The sequence below is a fragment of the Artemia franciscana genome, chromosome 17 (genome assembly GCF_032884065.1).
Source record: "Artemia franciscana chromosome 17, ASM3288406v1, whole genome shotgun sequence".
Lineage (NCBI taxonomy): Eukaryota > Metazoa > Arthropoda > Branchiopoda > Anostraca > Artemiidae > Artemia > Artemia franciscana.
Genome location: NC_088879.1, coordinates 18001972 through 18015430, shown reverse-complemented (window position 1 = coordinate 18015430; position 13459 = coordinate 18001972). Strand labels below are relative to the sequence as shown.

Below are 13459 nucleotides of genomic sequence, written 5' to 3'. Positions count from 1 at the left end.
TAAAATGGGAATTTGAGAGGATGATTTCAAGAGCTGTCGAAGACAAAACTGATAAATTTAGAACCTGCATTTTAGAATTTAGAATTAGAATTTAGAAACATCTTGGAAAAAACTGTATATCTTAGTCTGTTTTCCGTGTTATTATCCATATTTAGTTGTCCAAGCCCCTCACGAAAAAATTGTTTTTCCGTAAATGGGCCTTTATTTGAACGAATTATTCCGATTTCTTTGCATCGACGGTCTAAGGACAACAAGACATAAGTCTTTAACCCGCAAGACAAATGAACCCTTGATTGGGGACCTTAAACTCAACTGTTAACATTTATGCATTAAAATCCCCTTAGCCCTGCAAATAATGGATGAATAGTTAAGACCGTTTGGAAAAAAGACCTTGGTTCTGGATCCCATTTTTGCAGATTTGTCTTCTTGATTAGATTTACTCGAGCTAAAAATGGATTTTTAAATAATTTTAACTCATAACGATTAGGAATTAATTTTAAGGAATATATGATATTCAAAACAAACAGAAATCAAACAGTTCGTGGTAACGAACTGTAAGTAAAGAGTAACCCGGTTCAATAGTAACCGAAACTACAGAAGATAGAATTTATGCATTAAAATCCCCTTAGCCCTGCAAATAATGGATGAATAATTAAGACCGTTTGGAAAAAAAGGTTCTGGATTCAATTTTTGCAACTTTGTCTTCTTGATTAGATTTACTTGAGCCAAAAAAGAATTTTTATAACAATTTTAACTCATAACGATTAGAAATTGATATTAAGGAATATTTGATACGAAAAAAAAACAGAAATCAAACAGTTCGTGGAAACAAACAGTAAGTAAGGAGTGACCCGGTTCAATAGTAACCGAAACCACAAAAGATGGAATTTTAATACCAATAATTGTATCAAAGGATATAATTCATTTGATTAATTATATCAAAGGATTATATCATTAATTCCAAATATATAAGTTTCATAAAGTCGTGTCTTACCCATCAAAGGTTACGAGCCTGAGAAAATTCACCTGATTTTTGAAAAAAAGGGGGTGAACATCCCCTAAGAGTCATAGAATATGAATGAAAATCACAATATCAAATTCAGCATATCAAAGGAGTCCATTGTAGAAATCTCAAGCTCCTATATATAAAAATTTGAAATTTTGTATTTTTACCCAAAGAAAGATCACAGATGCCGGTTTATTTGTTTGTTGTTTTTCTCCAGGCTTGATCATATCAACCCAGTATGCCTAAAATGTAGGGAGAGGACTCATATTAACGAAAATTAAAAGCTCTAGACTCCTTCCTAAGTGATCAAACAATTTGAGGCCAAAAGGCCCCCTCCCATGACACTTTTCCCCCAAAACTATCCGATCAAAGTTTTAAGATACTAATTTTGACAGCAAAGTTTAAAGACCCAGTAACTATGTCTTTGGAGATAACATGACCCCCCCCCTCCAAGCCCCTTGCGAAATGTCTAAGTGAAAATTTTACTATTGTTTATGTATAGTTTACGTAAATGGAAATTATGTATGCATTTTTCAGGTAAGGAGGAAAGGACGAATTTTCTGCTGGAGGGATTTTACACCGGAAGAATTTACCAGGGAGATGAAATTTCTCAGGGGTGAGCTTTTCAAGGGAAATTTTATACTGGCGGAATTCGCTTGAATTTTTATATGCAGTTTCTGTGTAGGTCTTGCTTTATATTTACCGGCGGAATTTTAGGTATGGACATGTTAAGGGTAATTGTCTGGGGTAAATTTTCACCACAATTGAATTGTCCAGAGGACATTTCTATGGGCAGAAGTATTTTTCTGCCAGATTTCCTGGCGTTAATTAAAAACGATCAGAAACTAAACAAAAAAAGAAGTTTTTTCAGTTCAAAGCAAGAAGCAGCATTAAGACTTAAGATGAACAGAAATTATTACGTATATGATGGGATTTTCCCCTCCTCAACACCTTGCTATGTGCGCTAAAGCTCAAATTTGGTCCCAATTCCTTAAAAACGACTCCTGAAAGACAAAGATTATTTAATTAGAACAATCAGTAACTTTTTTTTAAAATGCCGGAAAACTTAAGCGTGAACAGTGAGGTGTTGGGGGGACCTTTCATATACGCGATAATTTCTGTTCGATTTAAGTTTTGATGTTGCTCCTTACTTTTGAGCCTAACACAAACTTGTTTTTTATTTAATTTTTAAAACAGATGATCATAAGAAGCGTAAAAATGGTAGGTACTAATATGGACGAATAAATAGGTCTTAAAAATATCAAAAAAATTGAATATTCAAGTCAAACTTAAAAGAAACAAAAATTACCACAAATAGGAGTTTAGCTGCTACCCTATTCTCCCTTCCCTAAACGTAAAAATCTTAAGCTCGTTGTATCATTTGCGTTTTATTGTAAACCATATGTATCTGGAGATTTTACTGGATTAAATTAAATCTGGTCTTATAACGCACGCTCGGGCAATTTAAACCAGCGAACTTGGGTTCCCCAACGAGTCAATTGCTATAGCAATTTTTAGAGGGAAATTATGGTCAACCATGTCCCAATCTCTGAAGGACCCCCAATACCCCTTACCAAACTTGTTGTCCCCTCTTTTTTGGGACTTTTTGTTTTTGGCCTTGGAATTTTTTCGACTCAAAACTTTTTGACTTAGAATTTTTCGGGAGTTAAAATTCTAAAAGTATTGCTTAGTATTTGGGTATGCAAAAAGTCAAAATTAATTAAGTAGTATATATTTTAAGCGAAGATACGACAGCCTGATGCAATAAAAGCCTTTTATAATGTATTGCCTAGAATTGGGGTTTGCATAAAGTTATAATTGATAAAGTCATATATATGTTAAGCGATGATACGACAGCCCTATGAGGAAAGTGAGACGATAAAACTTTTTAAAAGTTTATTTTTTAGTATTGGGGTACGCATAAAGTCGAAATTAATAAAGTTTTATATAATTTAAGCAATGATACGACAGCCATATGAGAAAAATGTTACAATAAAGCCTTTTTTAGTACAACAAACTCAGCTAGTTGATATATTCTGGGTGTTTTAGTTGTTGATTGAGCAACTGTTGTTTTTGATGTTTTAATTGTTGTTGTTTTAGTTGTTGATTGATAAATTTCGTGGGTTTTATTTGTTCGTTGAGCACTATAAATTTAATAAAACACTTTTGGCTACAATAAACTCAGCTAGTTGGTAAATTCCCAGTGTTTTAGTTGCCGAATTAGTAAGAAAATTAATTAAAGCACATTTGACTACAGCAAATTCAGGTAGTTGTTAAATTGAGAATATTTTAATTACTGGCTGAATACCAAAAAATACATTGAAAAAACTTTTGAGTACAACAAAATCAGCCAGATGGTAAATTCCATATAATTTACTTGCTGACTGAATAACAAAAATTTAATGAAAACACTTTTGAGTACAACAACCGTAACTAATTGACTACAACAAACTCACCTAGTTGATAAATTCCCATTCTTTTTAGTTGCTGACTGAGTATCAAAAAAATTAATAAAAACAATTTTGACTACAACAAACTCCGGTAGCAAATAAATCCCGAGTCTTCTAGTTGCTGATTGAGTAACAAGAATTTTATGATAGCACTTTTTAGTACAAGAAACAAGGCTAGTTGATAAAATCCGTGTGTTTTACTTGCTCGCTGAGCACCGAAAATTTAATAAAAGCACTTTTGACAGCAATAAATTCAGCTAGCTGGTAAACTTCAAATCTTTCAGCTACCAACTTTATATCAAAAATTTAATAAAGGCACTTTTGAGTATAACAAACTCAGCTAGTTGGTATATTCTGTGTGTTTTAGTTGCTGACTGAATAACAAAAATTAAATAAAGCAGTTTTGAATACAACAAAATCAACTAATTGATAAATCCCGTGTGTTTTCTTTGCTAGCTAAGTACCGAAAAATTGATAAAAGCACTTTTGACTACAATAATCTAACATAGTTGGTAAATTCCGGGTGTTTTAGTGGCTGACTGAGTAAAAAAAAAATTAGTAAATACACAGAGCACAGCAAATTCAGCTAGTTGGTATATTCCTTGTGTCTTAGTTACTGACTGAGTAAAGAAATTTAATATAAGTACTTTTGACTACAACAAACTCAACTAGTTGAGTATTCTGAGTGTTTTAATTGCTGGCAGAGTACTACAAATTTAAGAAAAATAACTTTTGAGTACAACAAGTTAGTTAGTTTTTTCTGTGTGCTTTAATTGCTGACTGAGTAACAATAGTTTAATAAAGGAACTTTTCAATAACAAGAATTTAAAAGCACTTTTGACAACAACAAACTGAGATAGTTGGTAAATTCTGAGTGTTTCAGTTGCTGGCTGAGTACCAAAAATTTAATGAGGCCACTTTTCACTGCAACAAACTCAGCTAGTTCATAAAATCTATGTGTTCCACTTGCTGGTTGACTACCAAAAATTTAATAGCAGCATCTTTGACTATAACAAACTCAACTAGTTGGTAAGTTCTGAGTGCTTTAGTTTCAATCTGGGTATCGAAAATTTTAATAAAAGCACTTTCGAATATAGCAAACTCCACTAGTTGGGAAATTCCGAATGTTTGAGTTGCTGACTGAGTAATGAGAATTTAATGAATGAACCTTTGAGCACAACAAGTTCAGCTAGTTGATAAATCTGAATGTTTTAGTTGCTGGCTGAGTACCACAAAATTACATAAAAGCACTTTTGAGCATAACAAACTCAACTAATTTATAAATTCCGTGTGTTTTACTTGCAGGCCGAGTACCAAAATTTAATAATAATACTTTTGAGTACAACAATCCCCTCTAGTTGGTAACTTGCGAGTGTCTTAGTTACTAACTGAGCATCAAAAATAAAAAAAAAGTACTTTTGAGTACCAATAACACAACTAGCTGGTAAATTCCGAGGGCTTGATTGCTAACTAAGTATCACAAATTTAATATAGGCACTTCTGAGCATAAAAAGTTCGGTTAGTTGATAAATTCCATGTGTTTTAGTAGCAGGCGGAGTAACGAAAATTTGATCAATCCACTTTTGTATACAACAGACTCAGCTATTTATTAAATTCCTGCAAGTGGTATTTGTATACTGGTCACTATTTTTGTTTGTTGTTAATGTGAAGAGATTATTTGTGTATGTTAGTTCATTTGTATTCAGCAGCGTAATCTTTAATTTAAAATGAATAATGTGGAAAAAAGATTAAAATATTGTGAAGTCTTGCTACTTTGTATTTTTTTTTCAAAGCCAGGGACACATGACCGTGCATTAAGGCCCAATTGTTTCCACCTATCCTAACTCAGTTATAGATGGCTTGGTTCGTTCAGGTTAGGTCACCGTGGTCAGCAAGGCTAACCTAACCTAAGCGAACCAAATTTAATAGTAGTTAATTTAATGTAACCTAACCTATGCAGTTGGACAAATTATAATTTTTGCCCAGCATCTGTGGGAGACGGGACAAGGCATCTCTGAAAGTCTGGCTATTAAGCTGGTTTGAAAAAATGATGATCATATATTTAGATCAGACCACTTTAGAATTTGACAATATCAGACACGCTTTGAAAGTAGCAGAAACATTTTGTTAATGCCAGGTATGATTTTGATAATTCAACTTTAGGTTTTCATAATACAATAGAAAATTCTAGTTATATCAGACGAGGTTTTGACAGTGTACTGCAAAATTCTTGATAATATCAAACAAGCTTTTGATAATATCATACAAAATATCAGTAATTTCTAACAATACTTTGATAGTAACAGACACGCTTTTACTAGAACCATTCCAGATTTTGATAATAACTTTCAAGATATATGTGATAAATCTCATAATATCTCACATATTCTCACATTAATATTCTCATAATATCTCACAAGACTTTGATAATGCATGACAAGATTTTGTAATATTAAACAAAATTTGTTTTTGGGGACATAAGTTCACCTGCTTACAAAAACTTTTAAGTTCAAAAAAATTCTAGGTTCGGAAAAGTTCTAAATCCAAAAATAGTTTTAATTCTAATTCTCAAAAACAGGGAGAAGGGTAAAATTCGGAGGGGCATTGAGGGCCCTTGGAGGTGGGACATGGATGACCATAAAATCGATCTAAAAACATGTCTTAGCAATTACTCCTTTGGGTGTGCAAGTTCACCGCTTTACTTTCTCCAAGCACGTGTCATAAGAAAAAATAGGTAACAGATTTGTCGCTTTTTGATTCATTAAAATTCACTTCGTATTTTAAAATGCGTCCAGTTTACTTTACCCAAGCACGTGTCATAAGACCAATGCCATTCAGATTCAGATTCATTTATTCAAAAATTCATATTCATCAAAATCTTCAACTTCCCCAAATGGAGAGTTATTTATTCAAACTAAATAAAAAATTTATTAATAGAATTGTCATTGCAATACTGAATATTAAGTGTGTACCGTTTGAACATGCAATAAGGTTTAGAGTATAATCTTTAGAGCCTCAGGCGTATTTTCCGGACATAGAGAGGCTATAGCAATGAAATAAATTATGTAGGCCTAAGTTCCAGAGGTAGACATGCCTTACTACTAGTGTCAACATTTCGATCAGCCGACACTGGGAAAACGGGCGTGGGACGGGGGCTTGTTACCATCCAAAATTTTTCGTCACTTAAAAAGAGAAATAGAACTTCTAATTTCTTTTTCAAATGAGCCCTCTCCCAATCTTATATTACCGCTCGGTACGACCACCCCTGGAAAAAACAAAACAAATAAATAAATAAAGACGCACCAGTGACTTTCCTTCTGGCAAAAATACGAAATTCCACGTTTTTGCAGATTGGAGCTTGAAACCACTACAGTGGGGCTCTCTATTGCGCTGAATCTGAATCTGATTAGGTGCAATTTTTAATAAGATTCCTTGTTTTCTTGGGAATATTTCCCTCCTTTTTTAAAAATAAAATTTCTTCGGGTTTTAAGCTTTGATGGGTGGCAATAAGCTTAATGTTTCTTATGCATTTGGAATCAACATAACAAGCCAATTCTTTTGATGCATTTATTGTTGTCAAAATTCTATTTTTTTTTTAGAGTTTCGGTTACTATTGGGCCGAGCTGCTCGTTACTTCCAGTTCATTCCTACAAACTGCTGGATCTTAATCTTTGTAGTAGTTGATATTTTGAAATATGAAAAATGGAGACTTTTGGCAAATTGTAAATGACACTAGTCTTTCAAAAGCATAGTCCCACTCTTATTCGTAGTAGCTTTTATTTTCTAACCTAAAGCGGTATTTTATATTACTTTGTTGTTGTTGTTGCTGACATTATGAAAACAATAACACATTGTTCAACATAACTATTGTTTTCAATAATGCCGAAATAATTTTCTAGTTTTTGTAAGGATTAAGTGAATGGCAGCCTTAATCTTATTTGTTATTATTGTTATTATTATTATTATTATTATTATATTCATTTTCTCTTACGTTCAGGTTCCATTCATTCATTTATTCATAGGTATGCCTGTTTATTCTGAGTTTGACATTTTATAAGTAAGTTAAATAATTGGCCTCAAGAAGAAGGCCTTAGCCTACTCTCGAGTATTCCTGCTGTATTTTGTTTTTGCATGCTTTCATATCAAGCAGTCGTCAGGAGATTATAATAATAATATCTATATATATTTGTAATACTTGAGTATACCTAGTATTTCGCTTGTGATGATTTTCTTTATGGTAAACGTTATTAAGGGATTGTGAAACGAAGCATTGTCCTTCGAGTAAAAAGACAAAAATTTTTAGAGGAAATCCACCTTACCTCTTTTCCGTTTATTTCCCTCAATCCAAGATGATTTAGCCGGTAGATGACAAAAGACTTCCAATTTTTCTTTCTTGTAATGCCATTGCCTTCACTTTTTATATCTAAACAATGAATTTTTTCTAACATTCCAAACATATTAATTTGTCCCAAATTCGATATATTTGTCTCTTTCATAACAAAAGTTACAGCATTTGGTAATATTATTTGCATCTTTCTGAAAACTGGCGGTAGCATATCAAATATAACAAGATTGAATAGAACATTAGTGACAGACTTACAAAAATCAGCTGGCAAAGGCTTCTCTATAAGTTTTTTTACCGCACTAACTCCGTATACTTCCATGCTTGACTCTTCAATTTTTATTACAAAATCTTTTCCTTCGTCTTTGTAGCTAGTTCTCAAGCTCGTCTTACGAGGGTTTTTGTTTCTTTTCGGTTTTCCCGTAATTGGTATAGCTTTAGGTGATTCTTCTAAATCGGAATGATCACATGACACGACTTTCTCTCTTATCAAAGTAGGAAAATCACTTCTGGGAGCCAACTTTGATTGAGATGCTTCCTCTAATCCCGAAAATACATACTGGTTTTTAGGCAATCTTTTTACTATGGGCCTGGCTGTATCTTCATCTTTGGACGGGATGTAGTTAGTCCCACGGTAAATTTGCTGGATAATCTGAGATCTAGTAGAAAACAAGGGCACAGAACTTATCGTCTTAGATTTAGGCCGAGCAGTATGAGACATTCGCTTCCTCTGGCGTGCTCTTAAATGCCCTCCACTTGTTGGATTTGCGGGACTGCTCCGAGTAATAGAAACTAAGGAGCCTGTGTCCAACGCCTGACATCTTGTCATCGGTCTCACTATTGCGATCTAAAAAAAAAGGTAAAAATTCTAACTACAGAGGACAGGCTCAGAAAAATATCATAACTGTTTTTGTTACATACTGAAGGATGATTCCATCCTCAATAAGCCTTTGAGCGACGGTACTAGTAGCTACAATCGTTGTGAATCTTCAAAAAAATCCTACCCCCTCCCCCTCCTTTTTACAGTTATCATTAATAGCCTTGCTAAGGAATTTCCTGATAGATACCAATTTTCGGACGACCTAACGATCTTGGACACCTGCAACATAAACTTAAAAAGTTACCCTATGAGCATCCTTAATGATGTTCCAGACGCACTTGTGGACTTAGACATGAGAGTAGACCCTTCTACGTCTATGATAATAATAATATATTTCTTTAAGAGCTCACCCCATTTTCCAGCCCTGTCTCCGAGATATTTCTATGTTCTCCTTTAAATTACTTGATTTCACAAATCTTTCGTAATTCAAAGTGAAATATCCCTGTTAAACATATTGTCCATAGAGCTAATGAGTCAATTTCCCACCTTACGTTCTTAAATAAATTTAGCGTCCCCCTCCCATTTGTTAAGGATTTATACTTCTTTTGTTCGCCCCCGTCTTGAATATGCCTTTTCAGTTCGAAATCCCAGAATTTCCTGTGAAGAATCAGAAAAAATACAACCTATTTAAAAAAGAGCCCTGAGAATAATTTTCAACGAAAGCCAAGTTCCATACTAGGTCCTTTAGAAATTATATAAAAAAAATAGTTTTTTTTTTAACTGAAAGTAAGCTAGCTACATTAATACTTAAAACGAACAGAAATTATTTCATATATGAGAAGAGCTGCCCCCTTCTCAACGTCTTGCTCTTTAGGCTGAAGTTTTTTATCACTTTAAAAACAAGAGCTGTGACAAAGAGGCAATTTTTAGCGTAAAGAGCGAGACGTTGAGGAGGGAACAGCCCCTTCATATATGGAAAAAATTTCTGTTCATTTTAAGTTTCAATGTCACTCTTTACCTTCAGTTTAAAAAGAAAACTTGTTTGTTTTTTTTATTTCATTTCTAAACGTTTTTCAAATAATGCAGGTTTGAATTTGGCTCACCGTACATGAACAATCAAAGGGGAACTTGCTTATTAATTTTGGCAAAATTAATATAAAATTGCTTATGCTAAAAATTGACTTTTGCCCCAATTCCTTAAGAACGATTTCTGAAACATAAGGGTCGCTTAAATTGAATAATAAGAACCTTTCTTAAAAGTACCGAAAAACTTTTGCGTTGAAAATACTTTCAACGCAACACTTTCAATATCCAAAATACTGAAATGTTCCAAGAGTAAGTGTACAATAGTGTTAACTATTCTTATCTATTGTACTGCTAGTTTCCTAAGACACATTTACATGAAGAAGTTTCGTTTTTTAACTGAAAAAACAAAGCAAATAATCTGATGAAAAAAGGAAACAAATGATCTTTACATAATTCCGGAAACTCTGACTTCTCCTCCATGGAAACTTCCTTCCCCTCGAGGGAAATCCCTCCATGTAATATTCTTCCAAAATGAAATACCCCCCACTCCAAAAAAAGGAAAATTCGCCCCAGACAATTCCATTCTAGCTGAAAATTACCCCTGGAAGAATTCGTGCTGATGATTCTGACTGACAATTTTTTCTTAGCCCAATTTTATTTTAAAAAAACTTTTTTTCTGGTTGCTGTTATAATCATGCCGAAAATCCTCCCCTGTGGAAAATTCTTCTCACAAGTACCCACCGCCCCGCAGTAGAAAGGTGCTCCCGCAGAGAATTTTCTTTGGAGAATTTATCCTGCGGAAAAATCCCCCGTGGAAAATTTCTCCCGTTGAAATGCCCCCACCCCCGACCTACAAAAAATACTCTAAGCAATTACGAATCGGTAAATACTTCCCCTGGACAATTCCCCATAGCATCTCCACATGTAAATTAACTTGGCAAAGAAGAAAATTAAGAAAGCAATCAAGTAAAAATAGTTTTGCGTAGGAATCTTGGCAAATTCCCCTAATGTGAAATTTCCCTTGGAAAGCTCACTCCTGGCAACTTCCTTCCCCATGAAAAATTATCCCAGTAGAAAATTCCCCAAGTAGAAAATTTTCCCCCTCCCCGGAAAATTTATGTATACTTCCCATTAGTAAATACTATACATAAGCAATGGGCAAATTTACTGACTTAAAAAACTTTCCTCAGTGTCTGTGGGGGCTTACGTTATTCTAGATGACATAGTTACTCGGCTTTTCAACTATACTGAACAAAATGGTTACCTTAGAGTTTTGATCGGTCGACTTTTAGGAAAAACGGTTTGTGGGAGGGGGGCAGTTGTTCTCCAATATTTTTAGTCAATTAAAAAGGGCACTATAACATTTAATGTCAGTTTGAATGAGCCCTTTTTCGATATTCTAGGACCCCGGGTTTGATGCGATAAACCCTGAAAAAAAAACTTTCTCCTGGAAAAAGCTACAAAATTTCACGTTTTCGAAGATGAAAGTTTGAAACTTAAATCAGGTTTCTGGGATATGCTGAAACTTATGGTCTGGTTTTCATTAATATTCCTTGAGTTTTAGAGGGTATTTTTCGAAAATCAGGCAAATTTCCTCAGGCTCGTAGCTTTTAATACGTAACACTAAGCTTGATGAATCGCATATAATTGGAATCAACATAATAAGCAGATTCTTTTGATATATGTATTGACATAAAATTTTCGTTTTTAGAGTTTCGGTTACCATTGAGTCACATCGCTCTTTACTTACAGTTTGTTACCACAAATTATTTGAAAGGTCAGGTCGGAAACACTTGAGCACAGGAAAACCTCTTTTGCAAAACCTGCAATAAAAAACTCTCGCACGGAAAACATTTTCCCAAAAGACACTCCCGACCCAGACGCTGCCTGCCAAGGACTGTTTCTCAACCCGTTTTTATCTTGTCCCCATTCGTCATTTTACCTCCAGATATGACAAAACTGTTTCCCCTTCATTACTGATAAAAATAAAGCACTAGTTTTCCTTTTTTTATTCAGTGATGATGATACCCAAGTTTTATGTTCATTTGCTTGTTTTATTCCTTCCCCCTTTTTATATGTTCTTTTTAGCCTTTTTTATATATACTTGATTTCATTCTTTTTTCAGTTTTATCAGTTTTTACCTTTAAAACTTTCTGACTTTTCGAAACTTAATATTTTTGACTAAGGAATGGTTTGCCATTTTGATATTGTTGTTTTTGGCACTATTTGCCAGTTTTTTAGTTGCAATGCCTTTTTTTATGGTTTTTTTTTCTTATATTGTAGCTCAAGAGTCCGAAATTTAAATTTGGCCCTTTGAGGCTTGTGATAGAGATTTTTAAATTATTTTATATAAAAATAAAGATATATGATCCAAATTTTAAGACAGCCATATTTTTCAAAATAGTCTATATGTCTCAGATGAGGACATGAACCCCAAAGTACCATGGAATGGGGCAGAAATCATATACATAGGTTTTGCAATGGTAAATGTGAGGGGGGGGGGTGTTTGGTCTGGGGCAACCAAAAATATTTAAACTTTCAGAATTATTTCTCTAAGAAAACAAAATGATAGATTTTGCTGGGAGCGGGTGAGGGTCTTAAGACGGCCCGGCAATTGACTAAAAACTGGTTGTTCCTTATAAGCTGTATTTCTATTGAGTTCTTACGGATTATTTACTGGGTTAAGATTCCTGAGATGGAGCTTTAGATACTAAATGAAAATTTCTGTAAATCGAAAGACGCTATCTGTACTTGATTTTTCAAATTATTTACAACATCTTGGGATTGGTTGGAGGTTAAGTTGAAACTATGAGCGAGTATTGAAGAATAAGAGGGTCAAGCTGATTTATCATTTGATTTGGGAAGGGGTGAGATAAATCAGTTATTCAGGTCGTCTAAATAGCATATTTGCAATATTTAGAGAACAGTTTGGGGAATGGAATTGAAGATTACTGGCACTGTTGGAGGAAGGAAGGAGGGAGGGCTTGGCAATTTTTCCACTAGAAACTCGTATAAAGCTTATAGTTTATCCACTGTTAAGTAGAGAGTTAGATCCAGCGAACTTTGTACTACCAGGATGTCCAAGCGGCGTGAATTCAATACCTCAAGAATGGCTTCGGTATTTAATTGAAAATTTTATTGAATACTGAGGGTGGGAGTTGGACACTGAATCGCTGCTTTCAGGAAAACATCAAAAAACACTATTACATCCTGGTTATCAAAATACTATATCTGCAATATCTCAGGAGTAGAAATTAACGGCTTAGGAGATCCGGTTGAAGCATTGAGGTAGTATCAGACTAGTGGTGCAAGAGCATTTTAAATTTTGACTTGGTTGGATTAAGAAAATTTATGAGAAACAAAAAATTTTGGAGAAATTGTGACTATATTGATTCATGGTGTGGAAAATTCGTTTTTTACGATAGTTTACTTCTAAATTCTTGGCCAAAAAGACACCTAAATTCAAACAAATCTGATCATATTGATTCTTGACGGTCTGGTTTTATTATTATGGTCTTATTAACAAGTTTTTTTAAGTGACCCGTAAATACATCTGTTAAAGCGAACGAGCATTTAAAGCAAAATCATAGCATATCAAGATTCTTATAATAGAATGGTCGATCGATACTCGTCCGCATTCAAGATGTGAGATTAGGGGTAAGGATGTAATAGGATGAGACCAGGGAGTGTTCAGTCCTATTGATGCCCAAAGTTATTCCAATTTCGAATACATATTTACCTCACCCAACACAAAATTTTATGGTAAAACTTTTCTTAGTTCTTTTTTTAATTACTCTAAAATTAAAACGACAAAA

At 33.9% G+C, this 13459-nt stretch overlaps 1 protein-coding gene across 1 annotated transcript in view; it reads right to left on the bottom strand.

The window, feature by feature from the left end:
• LOC136037950 (leucine-rich repeat-containing protein 49-like) overlaps window positions 1–13459 on the bottom strand; it is a 52487-nt gene that overhangs the window by 10864 nt on the left and 28164 nt on the right. The window contains exon 6 of the mRNA XM_065720834.1: window positions 7776–8645. Coding sequence (XP_065576906.1) covers window positions 7776–8645 — 870 coding nt within the window. The remainder of the gene's footprint in view (window positions 1–7775; window positions 8646–13459) is intronic.